Below are 22,425 nucleotides of genomic sequence, written 5' to 3' on the forward strand. Positions count from 1 at the left end.
GTCTTTTCCAGAATATTATATACTTGGAATCATACACTGTGTTGCCTTTTCAGATTAGCTTCTGTCAGTTAGTAATATGCATTTAAGGTTTTTCCATGGCTTTTTGTGGCTTGATAGCTCATTTCTTTCCAGCGCTGAGTAATATTCCATTGTCAGGATGGACTGCAGTTATTTCTTCATTCTCCTACTCAAGGGCACCTAGGACATCTGGGTGGCATCCCAGGTTTAGCAGTTTTGACTAAAGCTGCTGTAAACATCTGTGTGCAGGTTTTTGTGTGGACATGTTTTCAACTCCTTTGGGTAAATACCAAGGAGCGTGATTACTGGATTATATGCATATGGTAAGATCATGCTTAGTTTTTTAAGAAATTGCCAAACTATCTTCCAAAGTAACTGTACCATTTTGTATTCCCACCAGCAGTGAATGAAAGTTCCTGTTGCTCTACATCCTTGCCAGCATTTGGTGTTAGTGTTCTTTGGATTTTGGCCATTCTCATAGGTGTGTGGTAGTATTTCACTTTTGTTTTAATTTGCTTTTTCCTAATGATATGCTGTGGAGCGCCTTTTCATATGCTTATTTGCCATCTGCATATCTTCTTTGGTAAAGTGTCTGGAAAAGTTTTTGTCCCATTTTTAAATTGGGTTTTTCGATTTGACTCTTAGTTTTTATGTTATTTATCTTTTGGCTGTGTTGGGTCTTCATTGCTGTGCTCAGGCTTTCTCCAGTTGCAGTGAGTGGGGGCTACTCTTCGTTGCAGTGCGTAGGCTTCTCATTGCGATGGCTTCTCTTGTTGCGGAGCACAGGCTCTAGGCACACAGGCTTCAGTAGTTGTGGCTCGCAGGCTTAGTAGTTGTGGTGCCCGGGTTTAGTTGCTCCGCAGCATGTGGGATCTTCCCGGACCAGGGTTTGAACCTGTGTCCCCTGCACTGGCAGGCAGATTCTTAACCACTGCACCGCCAGGGAAGTCCAGTGTTGAATTTTAAGAGTTCTTTTTATATTTTAGATAACAGTACTTTATCAGATGTCTTTTGCAAATATTTTCTCCCTGTCTAGGGCTTGTCTTTTCATCCTCTTGGCAGTGCCTTTCACAAAGCAGACGTTTTTAATTACAGTGACGGCCAGCTTATCAGATCTTTCTTTTATGGATTATGCCTTTGGTTTGTATCTGAAAATTCACTGCCATACCAAAGAGCATCTAGGTTTTCTCCTACATCATCTTCTAGAAATTTTGTATTTTTGCAGTTTACGTTTAGGTCTGTGATCCATCATGAATTCGTTTTTGTGAAGGGTGTAAGGTCTGCGTCTAGGTTCTGTTTTTTTGCTTGTGGATGTCCACTGGTTCCAGGACTGTTTGTTGAAAAGACTATCTTTACTCCATTGTATTGCCTTTAACTCCTTTGTCATATATCATTTGACTGTATGTTTATTGCAGTCTATTTCTGGGCTCTCTGTCTGTTCCATCGACCTGTTTGTCTATCTTTTTGCTAATATCTCACTGTCTTGATTACTCTAGCTTTATAGTAAGTTTTTTTTTTTTAAATAAATTTGTTTATTTATTTATTGGCTGCATTGGGTCTTTGTTGCTGCACATGGGCTTTCTCTAGTTGCGGCAAGCGGTGGCTGCTCTTCATTGTGGTGCGCGGGCTCTTCATTTTGGCAGCTTCCCTTGTTGTGGAGCACGGGCTCTAGGGCTTCAGTAGTTGCAGCACACAGCCTCAAAAGTTGTGGCTTATGGGCTCTAGAGCACTGGCTCAACAGTTGTGGCGCACGGGCTTAGTTGCTTTGTGGCATGTGGGATCTTCCTGGAGTAGGGATCAATCCTGTGTCCTCTGCATTGGCAGATGGATTCTTAACCACTGTGCCACCAGGGAAGTCGTATAGTAAGTCTTGAAATCAGCGACTGTCAGTCTTCCGACTTTGTTCTTATCTTTAAATATTGAGTTGGCTGTTCTGGGTCTTTTGCCTCGCCATATAAACTATCGAGTTACTGTGTTTATATCTACAAAATAACTTGCTGGGGTTTTTATTAGGATTACATTGAATCTATAGATCAAGTTGGGAAGAAATGACATCTTGACAGTTTCAAGCTTCCTATCCATGAACATTGATTTCTTTTATCATAATTTTTTAGTTTTCCTCATATGGATCTTGTACATATTTTGTTAGATTTAACCTACATGTTTCATCTTGGGGAGTGTTAATGTAAGTAGTATCGTGTTTTAAATTTCAAATTCCACTTTTTTATTGCTAGTATACAGGAAAGTGAATTCTGTGTATTAACCTTGCATCATGCAACCTTGCTATATTTTTATTTTTTTTATCTTTTATGTGTTTCACTTTATTTTTTATTTATTTTATTGTTTAATTTTTTGGCATGCTATGTGGCACGTGGGATCTTAGTTCCCCAACCAGGAATCGAACCCGTGCCCCCCTGCAGTGGAAATGTGAAATCTTAACCGTTGGACCACCAGTGAAGTCCCCAACCTTGCTATAATTGCTGATTAGTTCCAATAGATATTTTTTTGTAGATTTTTTTCAGGTTTTCTACATAGACAATCATGTCATTTGTGAACAAAGACAATTTTATTTTTTCCTTCTCATCAGTATACCTTTTATTTCCTCTTCTTATTGCATTAGCTTAGGACTTCCAATAGTATATTGAAAAGCAACGGTGAGAAGGGGTATCCTTTTCTTGCTACTGATCTTAGTGGGAAAGCGTCTAGTTTCTCATCACTAAATATGGTGTTAACTGTAGGTTTTCTTAAGATATTCTTTATCAAGTTGAGGCAGTTCCCCTCTATTCTTAGTTTACTGAGAGTTTTTTGTTGTTGTTTTTGTTTTTTTGCTGTGCCATGCAGCTTGCAGGACCCTTGTTCCCTGACCAGGGATCGAACCCACGCCCTCGGCAGTGAAAGTGTGGAGTCCTAACCCCTGGACTGCCAGGGAGTTCCCGAGAGTTTTTCTCATGAAGGAGTGTTGGATTTTGTAAAATGCTTTTCCTACATCTATTGATGTGATCATGTGATTTTCCTTCTTTAGCCTGCTGATGGGATGGGTTACCTTAATTGATTTTTGAACATTGAATCAGCCTTGCATACCTGGGGTAAATCCTACTTGGTTGTGGTATATAATTCTTCTCATATGTTGTTAGATTTGATTTGCTAATATATTGTTGAAGATTTTCCATTTCTTTACATGAGAGAGATTGATCTGCAGTTGTCTTATTTTGTCGTGTCTTTGTCTGGTTTTGGTATTAGGGTAATGCTGGTGTCACAGAATGAGTTAGAAAGTATTCCTTCTGCTTCTGTCTTCTGAAAGAGATTGTAGAGAATTGGTATGATTGCTTTTTTAAATGTTTGTTTGAATTCATCAGTGAACTCATCTGGGCCTGGTGCTTTCTGTTTCAAAGGGTTATTAATTATTGATTCAATTTCTTAATAAAAGACAGTTCACATTGTCTGTTTCTTCTCATGTGACTTCGTTCCTTTCTGTGGCTGAATAATATTCCATTTTATGGGTATACCAGTTTGTTTTCCTACTTTCTTAGTTTTGTTTCTACCTTTAGGCTATCGTGAGCAGTGCTGCTATGAACATTCATGTACATGTTTTTGTGGGGACACATTTTCAGTTCTCCTGGGTACATATCTAGGAGGAAAATTGCTCGGTCATTTGCTAACTATGGTTAACCTTTTGGGGAACTACTAAATTATTTTCCAAAGTGGCTGCATCATTGTATAGTCCCACCAGCAGTGTGTGAGAGTTCCAGTTTCCCCACACCTTCTCCCGTGCTTAGTTATTATCTGTCTTCTTTTTTCTTTTAATTTATTTTAATTTATTTATTTATTTTTGGCTATGTTGGGTCTTCGTTGCTGCCTATGGGCTTTCTCTATTGCGGTGAGCAGAGGGCTACTCTTTGTTGCGTTGTGCGGGCTTCTTAGTGCAGTGGCTTCTCTTGTCACAGAGCATGGGCTCTAGGCACATGGGCTTCAGTAGTTGTGGCACTTGGGCTCAGTAGTTGTGGCTCTCAGGCTCTAGAGTGCAGACTCAGTAGTTGTGGCACATGGACTTAGTTGCTCCGTGGCATGTAGGATCTTCCTAGAGCAGGGATGGAACCCGTGTCCCCTGCATTGGCCGGTGGATTCTTAACCACTGCGCCACCAGGGAAGTCCCTCATGATTTTGATTTGCATTTCTCTAATAACTAATAATGTTGATTTAGTAAGCTATGCTTAGGAGCCATTTGTATGCCATCTTTGGAGAAATGCCTGTTTAAATCTTTTACTAATTTTTAAATTGGGTTATTTGTGGTTTTGTTGTTGAATAAGAGTTCTTTATATATTCTGGCTCCAACGCTCATCAGATACGTGGTTTGCAAGTGTTTTTTCCCATTCTATGAGTTTTTCTGTTTCACTTTCTTGATAGTGTTGTTTTTTATTGATTGATTGATTGATTGGCTGTGTTGGGTCTTTGTTGCTGCATGCAGGCTTTTTCTAGTTGTGGTAAGTAGGGGCTACTCTTTGTCGTGGTGTGCAGGTTTCTCATTGTGGCAGCTTCTGTTGCAGAGCATGGGCTCTAGGCATGCATGCTTCAGTAATTGTGGCATGTGGGTTCACTAGTTGTGGCTCGCGGGCTCTAGGAGTGCAGGCTCAGTAGTTGTGGCACTCAGGCTTAGTTGCTCCATGGCATGTGGGCTCTTCCTGACCAGGGATCTAACCCTGCATTGGCAGGTGGATACCTAACCACTGCACCACCAGGGAAGTCCCTTGATAGTGTTGTTTGAAACAAAATTTCTTAATTTTGATGAAGTTCAATTTTCTATTTCTTCTGTTACCACTTGTACTTCTGGTGTTATATGTCAGAAAGCATTGCCTAATTCAAGGTCACAAAGATTCAGTCCTGTTTTCTCCCAGGAGTTTAATAGTTTGAGACTTACATCTAAGTCTGTGATCCATTTTGAATTATTTTCTTGTATGGAGTGATGTGTAGGGGGTTTTTGCGTGTGGAGATCCAGTTGCCCCAGGGTCATGTGTTGAAAAGTCTATTCTTTGTTGTTGTTGTTTATAATGTAAACTACATGTGTAATTTATTTTCTTAATTTTTAAATTTTTAAAAAATTTATTTATTTATTTGGCTGCATCGTGTCTTAGTTGCGGTGTGCAGGCTTTCTCGTTGTGGTGCGGGCTCCAGAGCACACGGGCTCAGTTGCTGCGGCGTGCAGGCTTAGCTGCCCCACGGCATGTGGGATCTTAGTTCCCTGACCAGGGATTGAACTCGTGTCCCCTGCGTCGGAAGGCTGGATTCGAGATAGGTGCTTCAGAGTCCCTTGCATTTCCACATGGATTTTAGGATCAGTTTGTCCATTTCTGCAAAAAAGCCAAGATTCTGGGATTATCTGGGATTCTGATAAGAATTGTGCTGAATTAGTAGATAATACTAGGGAATATTAACATCTCAACAATGTAAGTTTTTCAGTCCATGAACATGGAATGTCTTTCCGTTTATTTGGGTCTTTAATTTCTTTCAACAGTTTTTTGTAGCTTTCATTGTACAAGTCTTGCACTTTTGTTAAATTTATTCCTAAGTAATTATTCTTTTTGATGCTATTGTAAATGGAATTCTTTTCATTTTTGGAGTGTTTGTTGCTAATGTATAGAAATACAATTGATTTTTGTAAATTGATCTTGTATCGTGCAACCTTGCTAAACTCATTTATTCTAGTAGTTTTTAGTAGATTGCTTAGTATTTTCTATATACAGTATCATGTCATCTACAAAATAGAGATAGCTTTATGTCTTCCTTTCCAGTGCATATTCCTTTTATTTTTGTTGCCTAATTGCTGTGGCTAGAATCTCCTTTGCAACCTTGAATAGAAGTCATTGAGTATAGATAGCTTTGTCTTGTTTGTTTTTTTTCCCCTGCCCTCCCTGTCCTGTAGATATCTTAGGGAGAAAGCACTCATTCTTCTACCATTAAGTAAGATGTTAGTGCTAGGTTTTTTCATAGATGTCCTTTGTCAGGTTCCTTCTGTTTCTCATTTGTTGAGTGATGTTATCATGAGGGGTGTTAGATTTTGTTGTTACTTTTTCTGTGTCGGTTGATGTGTTCATGTGGTTTTTATCCTTTATCCTATTAATATGATTTTTTTTTTTAATGTCAAACCAGCCTTGCATTCCTGAGGTGTATCCCACTTGGTCATGGTGTATAATCTTTTTTACGTTTCTGGATTATGTTCACATTTGTTTATAATTATGTCTTCTTGATGGATTGACTGTTTTATCATTTTAAAATATTCTTCTTTGTCTCTAGATTTTTGTCTTAAAATCTGTTTTGTCTGATAATAGTACAGACATACCTCAGAGATAATTGTAGGTTTAGCTCCAGACCAACACAATACATCCAGTATCACAGTAAAGTGAGTCACACAAATGTTTTGGTTTCCCAGTACATATAAAAGTTAGGTTTACACTATACTGTAGTCTTAAGGGTGCAAGAGCATTATGTCTAAAAAAATGTACATATCATAATTTAAAAATACTTTATTGCTAAAAATTGCTAACCATCATCTGAGCTTTCAGTGAGTCGTGGTAGTGACACCGAAGATCACTGATCACAGATATAACACACACACAGTAATATAGTATAATAATAATGAAAAAGTGAGAAATACTGTGAGAATTACCAGAATGTGACACAGAGACAGGAAGTGAACAAACGCTGTTGGAAAAATGATGCTGATAGACTTGCTCCATGCAGGGTTGTCACAAACCTTGAATTTGTAAAAAGATTCAGTATCTGCAAAGCGCTATAAAAGTGAGGTATGTCTGTACAGCCTCCACAGCTCTCCTTTGGTTACTGTTAATATATCTTTTTTTTATCCCTTGACTTTCAGTCTGTTTGTGTCTTACTCTTTTCTTTGTTACTTTTGGTTTTTTTGTTGTTCCTTTGTTCTTCCTTTACTGCCTGTTTTTTGGGGGAGGAGGCATTTGCACAGGATGCTGAGTGGGAGTTAAGGATGCAGGCTCTAATCCCTGCTCTGGCCTGTCTGGCAGTGAGGCTGTGGCAGCTCCTTCCCCTTCTCTGGGCTTCATGCTTGTCCCCACCGCAGGACCTGACAGAGACCACTGTCTCTGTCCCAGGCACCGTTCGTGCTGCCCCACTGGTCTCATAAATATTTATCTTCCGACCCGATCTTACCCGTGAGGCTCCAACCTCCCCTCTTCCAAGCGGGCGTCCACTCCTGGTCACTGCTCTGTCCACTGTCCTGCACCAGCTCCCTGGGCAGTGCAGCTACAGTGTTCTGTGTGCATCTAGGTTTTCTGGTGCTTTCCTGCAGTGGAGCTGTCATCAGGTGGGGTCTCATTCTCTCATACCCAGAAGCAGAACTCACAAGCCGATGGTGTTTTATGGCCTGCACCCTAATCAGCCATGAAAGCCCCCAGCTGCCTCCCCTGCAGCAGGAAGCCTGTTAACAAAAGATTAATTAATAGGATCATTAAGCTTTGCAAGTGGTTCCTTCCCATGGAGTGCGCCCCCGCCCCCTGGCCCAGCCCTTGCTACTGCGGCTCATCTGTTAGGGTGACGGGGCTGGGCCTCCCACAGGAGCTTCTGTGACCAGGCTGTCAGCTGCTCAAGGGTCCGTCGGCCTGGGGTTCAGCCCTGGCTTCTTGGCTCCTTGCTCTGGGACCCAGGGCACGTCCTTCTCTGGGGTGGTCAGCCCAGGGCTGTCACAGACATCCCATCCCTGGGTCTGCCTGGACGAGGCAGGCTGTCCTCATTCTCCCCATGGGGAGAAGCACCTTTAACTCCCCGTTTAGATTCTTTCCCTGCCCACCAGCTCGGGGCCAAGTTCTGAGCTGGACAACGTTGGGGGCTCCAGGAGAACTCGGGGATCTACCTCTGGGTGGCAGAGCAGGACAGGATAGACAAACATGGTCGGGACCTCTGCAATGTGCTGTGTGCCTGTGGTGATGGAGGGGTGGCCAGAGGACTTCCCTAGGGTACAGAGTGGGTCTTCTCAGAAAGGAGGCTGCAGCTGTCCAGGTGGAGGTCAGGGGAGAGATGGTGCTCTGGGCAGAGGCACCAGAAGGAGCAAAGACCTGGGGACAGTGGATATTGGTGAGAGGTTGTGCATTGAAGGAGCCCAGGAGCTGGGCCCTAGGCTCAGGGCTGCCCTGCGGCAGAGGGAAGCGGGGGGGGGGGGGGGGCTCTGGGGCAAGGGTAGGGGCTGGGCGCCAGGGACGTGTGGGTTCTGGTGCATCCTGTCTTCTGGAAAGGGGAGTGGGTGCCGGGGACCTCCCAGCTCTGAGAATTGGCACCAGGAAGCAGAGGAGAGGCCCCACTGGGCTCGGGGATTTTGTGCGGGCTTTCCCACCTGTCTCCCTTAGAGCTGCTGCCCCTACAGAGTGGGGCCCTCCCCGGCTCCCCTGCCCTGGCTTCTGGGATTACTGTGGGGGGCACAGGAAGAGCTGAGAAGCTCACACTTGCCCAGGCAGGAATGTCCACATTCCTAGACGATGCTCTTGGGGTGAAGGGTTCCGAGTAGAGTCTGGGCAGCTGGGGAGGATTCGGGATGGGAGCAGGGCCTGTAGGATCTGCCACTCACAGGCATGCAGCCAGAAGTCCTCTTCTTCTGGGCCTTAAGTTCCTCCCCCAAAACGGGGAGAAACCCCCACGGATGGCGAGGTTCCCTGCAGGAGGGATGGGGCTGTGTAGCCTTTCTGCTGGTGGCTAGGGCCGCAGGTGGGTGGGTGGGAGGGAGGGAAGTGGGGCCCAGGAGCCCCTGTCCATAGCGCCTCCCTTCCCCTCGTGCAGGCACGGAGTTCGAGTACACTGACTCGGAGAGTGAGGTCAAGGTTCGGAAGCGGTCGCCCGCCGGGCTGTTGCGGCCCAAGAAGGGGCTTGGGGAGCCCAGTCCCGCGCTGGCGGCGCCCGGTGCCCGGGGTCCTGGCCCCGGCAGCCCTGAGAAGGCCAAGCTGGCGACCGAGAAGGGGCGCAAGGCCCGCAAGCCACGGGGCCCCAAGGAGCCTGGCCTGGAGGCGGGGCCCGAGGCCAGCGACGATGACCTGTGGACGCGGCGGCGCAGTGAGCGCATCTTCCTGCATGACGCCTCGGCCGCGCCTGCGCCCAGCAGTGCCGCGCCCACCGCTGCCAAGCCGGGCCGCTGCGGCAAGGCTGGCCTGTCCAGCCCGCGCAAGGATGCCGGCCGCGCCAAGGACAGGAAGGACCCCAGGAAGGTAGGGCCCGGCGCTGCGCGGCCACGGAGCGGGGGCCTTTGGACCTTCTGCCTTGGAGTAAGGTTCTCAGACTTGCGTGAGATGCAGGGACCCCAAAGGGCAGCAGTGACGCTGAAACGCAGTTACCCACCTACCGAAAACCTCTGTTAGTGATGCGTATTCCTCCGGGTGCCCCTTGATGAGTGTTTTTGATAAGGATGCCTGGCAGCTGGGCTAGTAAGTGCCGTTGTGTGACGTGAGGGGCTTAGGTGACATTTCAAGGTGTCTGCGGTAACTGTCATTGTGCTGCATGAGGTTGCTGTTGGTGACAAAGTCTCAGCTCTCACACCTGAAGGAAAAAGCCTTGTTTCTTGAGAGATTAGTGAAAACAGAGATGGGATTTCTTTTTCCCCATTCAAAGTCTGGAGGTCCGTGGATTCTCTCTGTGGACACCACAGGTTGGGAACATCTGCTTTTCAAGAACTCTGTGATGGTTAGACCTGTTACTCTTTTTACACTGGCTGCTAGGAAGCTCACGGCCAGTAGTTCCCCCTTTAGGTGGTTGCATTCAGACCTAATGGCCAGCTTGCAACACTGTTCTCTGATTCAGACCTCTCCACCGCACATCCCTGATGGGGGACGAACCCTCAAGTAACAGTGTCATTCTAGAGAAAGCCACACAGAGGGACGATACTTGGCATCCGTTTCCTGATTACAGGCGGTAGTGAGGAAGGGGCTGCACTTGAGTGCCATCCAGAGGGACCTCTTGTTCTTGGTTCCTCACAGCTGAAGCCATCACAGATTTTTCTGGTCGTTGGAGAGAAGGTGCTGGAATAATAGAAAACGATGGTGATTATGCTGGTTGACCCATGGTGGGGCCAGGCGTCTTCTAACCACATTGCCATGTACACGTAATGTGCTGGTAAAGGAAAACTCGTTTCCTCTACTCACAACCTGTCAGACACTAACTACCCGAAGTTGCCGCGGACCCCACAGGTGAAGGGCTCAGTCCCCCCAGGACTGCCCCTGCCCCACCCCCACTCCACCCCCACTCCAGATGCCAGTGACAAGTCCCAGGTTGTCCCCTGTGCTTTGTGACCAACCAGCTATAAATCAAGGATTTTCATGACCCCCACCTCAGGTCGATAATTCACCAGAATGACAGAACTGGGGAAAACACTTTACTTACTATTATGATTTGTTGTAAAGGATGTAGCTCAGGAACAGCCAGATGGAGGAGGTGCACAGAGCAGGGTGTGTGGGAAGGGGTGCAGAGCTCCCGCGCCCTGTCGGGGCACACTGCCCTCCTCAGTGTGCTCACAGCCCTCGAGCGCGCTGAACCCTGCCGTGGAGGGTTTTCGTGGAGGGAGGCCTCATCGCAGAGGCACCGTCAGTTAGTGGGTCAGTCTCCACCCCTCTCTGCCGCCCAGGGGTCGGGGTGGGACTGCAAGTTTCAAGCTTTTAGTCGCGGCTGGTCTTTCTGGTGACCAGGCCCCATTATGAAGCCATCTAGGGGCTCACCAAGGGTCACCTCATTAGAACAAAAGATGCTCCTAAGACCCAGGAAATTCCAAGGGATTTAGGAGCTCTGTGTCAGGAATGGGGGCAGGACCAAATTTATGTCTTTCTTCCTTCCCTCCTTCCCTCCTTCCTTCCTTCCTTCCTTCCTTCTTTCCTTCCTTCCTTCCTTCCTTCCTTCCTTCCTTCCTTCCTTTCACTATGCCCTTGCCATTTTATTTTCTTTTGTTCAGTTTTACTTTATTTTATTTGAAGAGCTTTATTATTGTTTGGCTGTGTTGGGTCTTCATTGCTGCACGCAGGCTTTCTCTAGTCACGGCGAGCTGGGACGACTCTTTGTTGTGGTGCATGGGCTTCTCAGTGCAGTGGCTTCTCTTGTCGCGGAGCACAGGCGCTACGCATGCGGGCTTCAGTAGTGGCAGCACGCAGGCTCAGTAGTTGTGGCTCGCAGGCTCTAGAGCGCAGGCTCAGTAGATGTGGAGCACAGGCTTTTAGTTACCCCACAGCATGCGGGATCTTCCTGGACCAGGGATTGAACCCGTGTCCCCTGCTCTGGCAGGCAGATTCTTAACCAGTGCGCCACCAGGGAAGTGCCAAATATGTATTTCTTTTGATGTCATAGTTGAGTACTTACAAAGCCATAGGCAGTAGGTTACTCATATTAACTGCCCCTCACAGGTAGTCCTGGAATCTGCCCAGTTAGCCCAGCAGCTAATGATCAGAGCTGAGCTTTCAGTGCTGGGGGTCTAGCGCCAGAGCCACGCCTGGACCACTGGGCCCCCAGCCTCTTCAGGCCTTTCCCAAGATGGCACCTTCTGCTGGGGAGAGGCCCAGGGGCTCACCTGAGCCCAGCCTTCTCCTGGCACAGTCAGAGACTGGAACAGAACAGACGAATTATCAGCAAAGGGAGAAGTCAGACACCAAGCAAATCACTCCAGGAACGAGCAGTGTTCATAGTTTTGTGAGATACACTTTTGTATCCCACTTTTTAGCCCTGGCCTTAGGTGTTGTGCATTGCCATATGCCATGAGCTTTTATTTTACTTTTTTTTTTTTGTAACCACTATCTCTAAATGGCTGGATAACCCCCACCATCTTGCTGTCCCGTGGTTTTCAGTATCCCCTGCTGTCAGCCACGCTGGCCACTGGTGATTTGAGGATGGTGTTTTGCTATGGTGATTACCACAGCAGCGAACATCTCCGTTCTGTGTACAGAACTTGTCACTTTTGGAGCTCTTTTCTTATTTAAAAAAAAATAATAGTTTCCCAGAAATAGGCTTTCTGGTCAATGGGAAAGAAACAGTTATTAATTTTATCTGATTGTAACAGTAATTTGGATGGTAAAGAAAAGGAAGAAAATTAAATTCCACACAGAGATAACTTTTTTTTTTTTTTTGCTTTCGGTTTCCCCTGTCCCGTGTGTACAGCTGCAAAGATGTGCCCGTAAGACAAGCTGTCTATTTTATAATAGAAGTCAGGGGGAAAAGGAGACATAACCACATGAAAAAGTCCTTCAACCCTCAAGATGCCTTCTGATTTCAGAAATGTGCACAGGATTAAGACATGCACCGGAAACAAGAAAATATAATTGTGTGTGTGTGTGTGTGTGTTTCTGCCCCCATATAGAGATTAAAATGAATACCTTTATCCCGCTAACATTTCCCACTTTGCTCCTTTTAACACTGTTGGCTTTGAATCTCACTCCTCTGATGCGGGAGCTGTGACTTCTGCTGTTGTCTTGGTAACACGCACCCAGTCTTCCTTTTTTCTGTTTAATTTTCCACCTCCCTTGGCCCCACGACTGGGTCGTTGACGTTGGGCATGTCTCTTTTAAAAGGCGTAAAGTGACCCCCACCCCCGCTGCCCGTCACCTCTGTAGCCTGAGCCTGCTGCTTGTACAAAGTATCGTCACTTCCGTTTCCCATGCTGTCACCTCCTCCTCCGAACAGGACCCTGGGCTGCTGTGATAAAAGCTTGTAACTGTATCTGTGGACGCACCAGGTTGCAGGGCATCTAGGTTGTTCCCCCCACCCCCGCACTCTGACAGGTGGAGCCGTGCACAGTCCCCGTGCACTGGCCCAGTTTCCCTGCGTGGGGAGCATCCCAGAGCCACCCCGGGGGCTTTGAGCTGAAGTAGATGTGGCACTCCCACTGCTGGGGGGAGAGGAGAGTAACTCAGGCCTCCAGAAACGATCGGGCAGTGGGTGCACAGTTCTAAGCGCCTCTTCCAGGAATATGGCTGTAGAACTAATCGCGGCTGTCGTTTTTTCTGGCATCGTTCGGCAGAAGAAAAAACAGAGGCAGGTGGTCAGATGAATTTTAGGTCTCCTCATCGAGGCCCCTTGGGCAGCAGTTCAAAATAAAAAGTGAGGCCGCCACCTCTGTGTCTACCAGACATACATACCAGGGAGAAAAAGTTGCAGAGTGGAACTTTTGGTAAATTCCCATCTGTGTTTAAAAAAAAAAAGTACTGTGTATGCACAAGTGTGTCAGCATAGCCTGTGTGTTTACATGGTTGTGTGTGCTTGCGGAAAGTTCTGGAAGGACACGCCACGCTGTTGTTAGTCCCTCTAGTTACCTCTGCGGTTTGTGGGATCGTTGGAGAGGAGCTCACCTATATACCGTTTGGTTTTTTGGAGGGTGTTCTGCTCGTCTCTCTGGAGGGTGAACGGCGGGGCCTGGGCCCTCCCTGCCCTCTGACGGCCGCTCTGTTGCTTCATCCCCAGAAGAAGAAGGGGAAGGAGGCCGGATCAGGAGCCTCACTGCCCCCACCCCGCATTCCCGCCCTGCCCCCTGAGGCCCGGGCCCCTCACACCAGCTCCCCTGCTGCTGCCAAGAGGAGCAAGGCCAAAGCCAAAGGGAAGGAGGTGAAGAAGGAGGTGAGGCTCCCCGTGGCCCCAGGCTTAGGTGAATTGCTTTGCTTGGTTGATAGATGAGGGCATCCCTGGATGTGCCCCACCCCCACACCCCGAGATCCATTGTGTGGCTGGAGGTGCTGCTTCAGCCCATTTCGTCTTCCCTCTGGCCTGGGGGGTGAGCCCAGCTGGGACCGCAGGCCCCCACGTGGCGGACTCCACCGTGGCCTAACTAGTGAGCCCGGGTTTCCGGGGAGGGTCCTGGCCGGGCAGGACTGGGATGCCCTGTCCTAAACCATTGGGCTGTCCTGCTGTGTCCCCAGAACCGGGGGAAAGGGGGAGCCGTGAGCAAGCTGATGGAGAGCATGGCTGCCGAGGAGGACTTTGAGCCCAACCAGGACTCGAGCTTCTCTGAGGATGAGCACCTGCCACGCGGCGGGGCTGTGGAGCGGCCGCTAACTCCTGGTGAGTGCCCAGCACTGTGTTGGCTCAGGCCTGGAAGCTGGGGATGCAGGAGGTTCCCCTGGGGCAGTTACTAGGGCCTGAGACGGGCAGGGAATAGGGTGAGAGGGGATGGTGTGTGCAAAGGCCCTGGGGTTGGGTGGGAGCACAGTGCCCAAGGTAAACTGAAGGAAGGCCAGCTTGACTCTGTGTTGGTAACCAGGGGGCAAGAGAGCGGTCTTGGGCTGGGGGGCAGGCAGGAGTCTCGAGCGCCTCGGTGGGAGCTTGGTCTTCTGCCTGATGAAAACAAGCGGTTATAAGCAGATCAGTACAGTCAGATTAGTTTTGAGGTGAGCTCTCTGACTGCCATGTAGAGAAGGAATTGGAGGAGGCCGTTGTAAGGATCCAGGTGATGGATGGTGGAGCTCCTGTGGGGGCAGCCGGGAGCGAGATGGGGTGGGATTGAGCTCATTAGGAGTGCATGGGCTGTGTGAGCAGGTGAGGGGAAGAAAAGGGGTGTGGATGGGTATTGGGGGGGGCAGCTGTCATCGAGACGGGTCACAGAGGGGAGAAGCTGGGCTTTGGGTTGCCTGGAGGATGTTCCAGGGAGGTGACATCTAGTAGGCGCTTGGACCTAGGGGTCTGGAGCTTGAGATTGAGGATATGAATTAGGTGGGGGTGGGGGTGGAATGAGAGGAAGAGCAGGGCCAGCCCTGAGGAGCTTTGTCATCTGCTTGGGAGTGTATCTGTCAGCTATTGCTGTATAACAACCAAGCACTCAGGCTCAGTGGTGGGTGGCAATAAGTGTCAGCAGGATGGCGGGGTGACCTCAGCTGGACTCGCTCCCGTGATGATGGGATGGTTCGGGGTCCGCCGATGCAGAGACGGCTCTGCCCCACCTGGGCCGCTGGGCTGGCCAGGTTTTTCTCTTCTCACGGGTGTGCTGTCAGGGAGAGTGGGAACCGGTGAGGCCCCCTGAGGCCTCGGTTCAGATTCACGCACTTCTACCCTCATCCATTGGCCAAAGTAGATCACGAGGCCATGCCCAAGGTCGCGAGGTGGGAAGTCCACTCCGCCCATGGTGAGTCCGTGGCAGGGGTGTGGTGCAGATGGGGGCTGAGAAGTGAGCCCGTCATTCTGTCCACCTGGGCGAGCCATCTGGGTCTCCCTGTGTGCAGTAATGGCAGGGAGGGGCCAGGTTCAAGGTCCTGCAGAGAAGAAGAGCAGGCCCGGGAGGTGGAAGCGGTGTGGTCAGGCCAGAGGAGGAGAACCGAGGAGAGTCTGGGGTGGGGGGTCCCAGGAAGGGATGTGGCCTGGGGCAGTGATGGGGCGTGGCAGCCTCGGGCTGAGGCCTGGCTGGGGCAGGGCGCGCGCCGGCGGCCTGGCTGTGGGGATCGTTTCCGCCAGAAGAGAGAGTTCCAGGTGGAGAAGAGCTGCTGGGAGAGTCCCGGGGCCGGGGCCTAGGGGCCGCGATGGGGTCTGACGGTGCCGAGTCTCACGCCGGCAGCACGTGCAGGGTGTCACCCTGGTTCCCGCCCGCCTGGAGCCTCTGCGGCGGCTGGGGGTGGGGTGGGGCTGGCACACGGGGCACGCACGTGCAGCCGCCACGCGGGCCGTCCGCCGGCGCACAGCCCAGGGGTGACCGGGGGTGACCGGGGGCGGCCGGGCGGGCCTGGGAGGGCGGGGCCTGGAGGGGCGTCTCGCGGCCGCGCCGGCCCCAGCCGCCCCTCGCCGCCTGCCCCCAGCCCCGCGCTCCTGCCTCATCGACAAGGACGAGCTGAAGGACGGGCTGCGCGTGCTCATCCCCATGGACGACAAGCTGCTGTACGCCGGGCACGTGCAGACCGTGCACTCGCCGGACATGTGAGTGGGCGGGGCCCCTGGGCACGCCGCCTCGCCCCTCCCACCCTCTGAGCTGTGGCTCCGCTCCTGGGGCCGGGGCGAGGGCCGGCCCTGCGGGCAGCACGCGCTCCGGGCAGGCCCTCCGCTGGGGCCCGGTGCGCGGGGGTGCAGGAGGGGGGGACAGGAGGGGGCGCGCCGGGCCCCTCCCGGATCTGAGACCCCTGGCTGGGCGGATGAGGAGCCTGGGGCCTAGCGGGAAGAGACCCGCCCCGGGTGTATGCGGCAGGTCAGCACGCCCTCAGGCTCCGACCTCACGTCCCGGGGGTCTGGGAGGTGGAGCTGGCTTGGGTGGGGCCGGGAGTCAGGGGTGCAGGGGTCCCCCTGGGGACCTCACACCACGCTTGCCCCGGCCTTGCAGATACCGTGTGGTGGTGGAGGGTGAACGCGGGAACCGACCCCACATCTACTGTCTGGAGCAGCTGCTGCAGGAGGCGGTGAGGGGAGGGGAAGCTGGGCTGCTGGGAGGGTGGGGCTGGGGCTGCTGCTGGTCACCACCTGGAGCTCGGTCCTTCCCTTCCCCAGATCATTGATGTGAGGCCGGCCTCCACTCGCTTCCTGCCGCAAGGGACCAGGATCGCAGCCTACTGGAGCCAGCAGTACCGCTGCCTCTACCCAGGCACCGTGGTCCGAGGTGAGATCCTCCCCTAAGACAGTCCCCGGCAACCCTGTTTCCCAGTGTGTCAGCGTGGATCCGTTCGGTTCCCGAAGTCCAGCTCAGATGCGCTTGAGCGTGGGTTTCATCAGCTTGTGTGAGTGAAGACCTGCAGGGCTTCAGGCATGGCTGGACCCAGGGACTGTTCCACGGTGTCATCAGGACGCAGGCTCCCTGTGTCTGTCAGCCGTGCTCTCAGCTGTGCTGGCTCCACACCCTGCTCCTGGGGACTGTCTCTCACCTTCTAACAAATCCTGTCATCAGAGAACCTCCCACGTTCCCCATCTGAGTCTTAGGGTGGAGTCCTACTGAACTGACTTGGGTCACGTGGATTTCACGGGGCTCACTGGTCCTTGCTCATGAGTGAGGTGGCTTCCCGATTTTGCATATGGACTGAGAGATGGGAAGGCTGCTTCCCCAGTTAAGTTGGCGTTGTTAGCAGGATAAGAGATTGGAAGCTGGGCAGACACAACAACAGGTAGCCCAGGTGCCTTGGGTGTGCATGCTTGACAGACCACACCAGCAGGAGCATACAGTGCACACTCAGCCGTCACAGAACCAACGCATCCGGGAGCCGGGGGTCTGGTGTGTTACAGCCCAAAGCCAAAACCAGAGGCCCAAGGTAGTCCACCCGTTGGCCACCGAACGTCATCCACTCACGCCCAGGAGATGGGAGCGGGACGCCGGGCAGGAGGTCCTCTTACAAAGAGAGAAGTTCATCTGCATTCAGCTCTCCTGGGGCTCTCTGCCCGCCGAGCCTTGTGGGCTGGCGGCTTTCTAGGCCTGCCTCATGGTGTCACTCTTGGCACTTGCCCCTTGCTGCCGTGCTGAGAACTCCATTTCTCTCTCTCCGGTGCTGCATCCCGGTCTTTCTCTTCCTCATTTCTTTCCCTCCTTGTGGCAGAGGATCTTTCTGTGGCTTTCTGAGAAGAAGGGTCCTCAGGTAAATTCCTCAAGTACACATGTGCCCGAGATCTCCTTATTCTATCCTGTTCTTTAGAGATAGTAGGGCTGGGTATAAATTCTACATTAGAAATAATCTTCCCTCACCCTTTTGAAGTCACTGTTCTATTTTTATCTAAATTCTGATGTCGGAGGCATTCAACACCAGGGTTATTCCCAAATCTTCATAGGAGACCTGCTTTTTCTCTCTGAAAACTCAGAATCTTCTCAGTATTCCTAGATCTGGAATTTCACGTGGTCTCTCTTCCTCGCTCTCTCGCTGTGTGTGTGTGTGTGTGTGTGTGTTTTGCTGGGCATTTGGGGGAAAGGGGCTTTGATCTGGAAGCAGATTTCCTTTGTTCCTAGAAATTTTTCTCATATTACTTCTTGGAGTTTCCTTCCCTCCTTTACCCTCTTTTCCCTGGAACTCACACTCATCTGGTGGCCCTCAAGACTGGTATCTTTTTTCCATTTTTGTATCTTTTTGTTCTTACTTTCTGGGAGATTCCCTCACCTGTGCCTTCTGGCCCTTCTGTACTATTGAATTTTTGATATTTTTGCTATCATTTACAAAATTCTGAAGAGTTCTTTCTTATCTCTGAATATTCCTTAAAAAAAAATAATCTGTTTTGTGGATTCTTTTTTTTTTCCAGGGATGTGCTGTTTGCAGTTTAGATGTCCTCAGCTCCCTTTCCTCCTGTTTCCCTTCCTCTCCCTGTGGCTCTGTGTCTGCACCTCCCTGTCCTGTGCTGTCCTTTGTTGGAGGCTGTTCTTCTGTCGCGGGCGATCCTTAGGCGATCCTCCATGATGCACTGAACTAGAGGTTTAGAATTCAGACTGTCCAAGATGAAAATGACACTTCAGGATCCACTTATGAATAACTGAGAAAGTGCTTGGAATTTTCAGGCCAGGAGGTGAAGCTGTGTGTGGCCAGGGCCTCCTGACGGTGGGGGAGGGATGTTTTGTTGGGGGGACGCCGAGTACCAGCACCTGTGGCTCTTCGGCCGTCACGGCTCCATCCTCGGGGCGCCGGGCTCAGCGTCCAGCACTTGGGAATGGGGTGGTCACCACTCAGTGTTTGGACTTCCCTGTCACCCTGGTTGGTGTGGTGCCCACCACCCTCCTCTGCTGTGCCCCGTGTCCAGGCATAAAGCTCACAGCTTCTGCTGCTGTGTGACCCCCAGTGTGTCCAGTGGTGGGGTCCCCTGCACCCCTGCCTGCAGAGGTGCTCGGCGCTCAGGAGACGGTATCCCGGGGCTCCCCTGTGAAAGCTGCGTTTCTTCTCGTTGACGCCGCCTCCTCCCAGGCCCCTAACCGAGCAGAGAGCCCGGAGCGAAGGCAGTTCAGCTTGTCCACGCGGTCCTCACCCGCTCCCTCTGTCCCTTACGGTCCCGCCCTTGCTGTTCCCCCGTTGCTCTGGGGAGGGTCCTGGGATGAGTGGACGCGACCTGGTGCTCGGCTGGACGGGGGAGCTGGTGTTCCCGGGGCTGCCTGGCCCTCGCGCCCGCGTTCTGCCCGCCGCATACCCGCCCTCGCGCCTGCAGCGCCCAGGCTGCTGCCCTTCGCCTCCGCTGACCGCGCCCTCCTCCCGCAGGCTTGCTGGGCCTCGAGGACGACGGGGACCTGATCACCGTGGAGTTCGACGATGGGGACACTGGGAGGATCCCCCTCTCGCACATCCGCCTGCTGCCCCCTGACTACAAGATCCAGTGTGAGTGGTGGGCCCGCCCCCGGCAGAAAGTGTCTGGAGGGGCTCCCAGAATGGTCTCGGGGGAGGGATCCCAGGCCTCCCCAGATCTGCATCCTGAGGCCCACGAGACCAGCCCCAGGCCAGACGGTCCAGGCCAGGGGAGGGATCCGTAACTGTTACGGACAGGTCTACGCTCTGTGTCCGTGGTCGCGTTCAGTTCTTGTCCAGGCCTGTGTGTCTGGAAGTACCATCCCCTTTGACCAACATGAAACTCGTGTTTAGGAGGTAAAATGACTTACCCAGGGTCCCTCGACTAGGACTCTTGTGAGTCCTCCAAGTGGATCATTAAAACTACGTAGTCAGCCCTGCCCTGTTCATTGACTCGAGGAGCCCCCGTTGTGCATGTGTGCAGGCACCCAAGCGGCGTCCCTGCAGCCGGGCCTCCCGCCCGACAGCACAGTCTATCCGGGCAGGCCACGTGGGCTCGGCCGCGCAGTGTCACCTGGTTCCCTGCACCCCTCCTCCCCCCGACGGGTGATGCTCTGGCCGCCGGGAGAGCGGGGACCGGGCCTGAGCCACTGTCTGTCCTGCCCCGCAGGTGCTGAGCCGTCCCCGGCCCTCCTGGTGCCGAGCGCCAAGCGCCGCAGCCGGAAGACCAGCAAAGACACCGGGGAGAGCAAAGAAGGGGCCGCGCCAGGGTCCGAGGAGTCCGGCGCCAAGGCGCGGGGGCGTGGGCGGAAACCCAGCACCAAAGCCAAGAGCGGTACGTTGGCCATGCCTGGCCCGCCGAGACTGTTGCCCACACAGGGTCTCTGCACAGAGACCACGCCCCACCTGTGCGGGAACTCGGTGCCGTGGGGCTGTTTGAACCCTGTGACAGATGAGGAAACTGAGGCTCAGGGAGGTGCATTGATCTGTGAGAGGCAAAGCTGGGATCCAGCCAGGTGTGTTCCCTCCAGAGCCCAGAGCAAAGTGCTTCAGGCTAAGAGCCCAGGCTCCCCAGGACCACCCTGGGGCCAGCACACCGAGGTGTGGGAGCTGCTCATCCTGAGGTCTGAGAGGCGCCGCCCCAGCCTCGCTTGTCTAGGACCCAGCAGAACCAGGGCGGAGGCGGGCTCCCTGGCTCAGGAGCCCTGGCCTCACGTGGGTCTTCTCCTCTCTCTTCCAGACAGAGCTGCCGTCCTGGAGGAGGGGGGCTCGACGGATGAGGTCCCCAGTACCCCGTTGGCCCTGGAGCCCATCAGCACCCCAAGTTCCAAGAAGAGCCCGCCAGAACCTGTGGACAAGCGGGCCAAGGCCCCCAAGGCTCGCCCAGCACCCCCACAGCCCAGCCCAGCGCCATCCACCTTCGCCAGCTGCCCGGCTCCCGAGCCCTTTGGGGAGCCACCGGCCCCCACCGCGGCCCTGGCCCCCACCCCCCTCGTCCCCGTGCCCGTCACCATGCCCGCCACCCGTCCCAAGCCCAAGAAGGCCCGGGCTGCTGAGGAGTCAGCCACCAAGGGTGCCCGGAGGCCCGGGGAAGAGGCTGAGCTGCTCGTCAAGCTGGACCACGAGGGCGTGACGTCACCCAAGAGCAAGAAGGCCAAAGAGGCCCTGCTTCTGCGGGAGGAGCCCGGGGCGGGGGGCTGGCAGGAGCCCAAGAGCCTGCTGAGCCTGGGCAGCTACCCCCCGGCGGCCGGCAGCGGCGAGCCCAAGGCGGCCTGGCCCAAGGCGGGGGAGGGCGACCTGGCCCAGGAGCCTGGGGCCGGCCTCACGTTCGCGGACTCGGGCGACCCCCAGAGCCCGGACAAGGGCCAGGCTGAGCAGGACGGGGCCGAGGAGTCGGAGAGCGGCGGCGGCAGCAGCAGCGACAGCGGCGGCAGCAGCAGCTCCGAGACGGAGGCAGAGGAGGACGGCGGGGGCGGCGGGGGCGGCCGGAACCGCAGCGCCTCCAGCTCCAGGGCCTCCTCCTCCTCCTCGTCCTCCTCCTCGTCCTCGTCCTCCTCCTCCTCGTCCTCCTCCTCCTCCTCCTCCTCCTCCTCTTCATCCTCCTCGTCCTCGTCGTCCTCCTCCTCTTCCTCCTCGTCCTCCTCGTCCTCGTCCTCCTCCTCGTCCTCCTCCTCCTCCTCTTCCTCCTCCTCCTCCACCACAGACGAGTCTTCCTGCAGCTCAGATGACGAGGCCGCCCCCGCCCCTGCAGCCGGGCCCTCCGCCCCGCCGGCCCTCCCCAGCAAGGCGCCCAAACAGGCGGGCAAGGCCCGCTCCTCGGCCCACTCTCCAGGCAAGAAGGCGCCGGCGCCCGCGCCCCAGGCCCCCCCGCCGCAGCCTCCGCAGCCTCTGCAGCCCAAGGCTCAGGCCGGGGCCAAGAGCCGGCCCAAGAAGAGGGAGGGCGTCCACCTCCCCACCACAAAGGAGCTGGCCAAGAGGCAGCGCCTGCCGTCCGTGGAGAACCGGCCCAAGATCGCCGCCTTCCTGCCCGCCCGGCAGCTCTGGAAGTGGTTCGGCAAGCCCACCCAGGTAGCAGGGCGGTGGGCGTCGCCTGGGCTAGTCTTTCTCTGTCCTCCCGGCATCCCCACGGCAGAGGGTTGGTGTGACAGGTGTGGCGTCCGTCTGACGGAGCAGCAGTGCTCGCCCGTCCCTGGGGCCCAGACCCGCTGTCTGCGGAAGCCCGTGGCCGCATGCGGATCCGCTGGCAGGCCTTTACGTGTGTGCGGCAGGGGGTCTCACGATGGCGTGGCCACAGGCTAGTCTCTCTGCCTTTGCTTCATTTCCACGGAAGACGCGTGGCCCGAGGCTTCTGGCCAGCCACGTTATTAGCAGTTGTCGCAGAAGGTGCTTCTTTCCCTCTCTTTGCCGGTGGAAATCCAAGGTTGTCTCCTGGGCCTGGCCTGCGTCACTATCCACCCCTGAGCTAATCCGTGTGGCCTGGAAGGCAGAACATTCTGGTTGATTGGGTCTGAGTCACATGGCCACCCCTGTAGTCGGTGGGGCTGGTTCTCCAGAAGGAGCCCTCCTGGCCCACCACGTGCCTTGTGCACACGCAGACACACATGGACACACACGTGCACGCACACACATGCACGCACACACATGCATGCACCTGCGTTCACGTGCACGCCGCAAAGCTTCTGTGTGTAGAGGGGGGCAGCCTGGAGTCCACCAGGCCGTCCCATGCCCCTGGCCCGGAGGAGCCGGGCTCCTTGTCTGGGTGCCAGCAGTCAGGTTTGCCCGGGCA

The 22,425-nt window shown here is 53.3% G+C and overlaps 1 protein-coding gene across 7 annotated transcripts in view; it reads left to right on the top strand.

The window, feature by feature from the left end:
• Positions 1 to 22,425, top strand: part of TNRC18 (trinucleotide repeat containing 18) — an 89,113-nt gene that overhangs the window by 61,581 nt on the left and 5,107 nt on the right. For all 7 annotated transcript variants that reach the window (XM_057695054.1, XM_057695057.1, XM_057695055.1 and 4 more), the window contains 9 exons: positions 8,812 to 9,233; positions 13,456 to 13,608; positions 13,908 to 14,049; positions 15,771 to 15,888; positions 16,286 to 16,361; positions 16,450 to 16,558; positions 19,116 to 19,232; positions 19,810 to 19,974; positions 20,380 to 21,707. In XM_057695054.1, coding sequence (XP_057551037.1) covers positions 8,812 to 9,233; positions 13,456 to 13,608; positions 13,908 to 14,049; positions 15,771 to 15,888; positions 16,286 to 16,361; positions 16,450 to 16,558; positions 19,116 to 19,232; positions 19,810 to 19,974; positions 20,380 to 21,707 — 2,630 coding nt within the window. The remainder of the gene's footprint in view (positions 1 to 8,811; positions 9,234 to 13,455; positions 13,609 to 13,907; positions 14,050 to 15,770; positions 15,889 to 16,285; positions 16,362 to 16,449; positions 16,559 to 19,115; positions 19,233 to 19,809; positions 19,975 to 20,379; positions 21,708 to 22,425) is intronic.

This window comes from Hippopotamus amphibius, chromosome 9, assembly GCF_030028045.1.
Source record: "Hippopotamus amphibius kiboko isolate mHipAmp2 chromosome 9, mHipAmp2.hap2, whole genome shotgun sequence".
Classification (NCBI taxonomy): Eukaryota; Metazoa; Chordata; class Mammalia; order Artiodactyla; family Hippopotamidae; genus Hippopotamus; species Hippopotamus amphibius.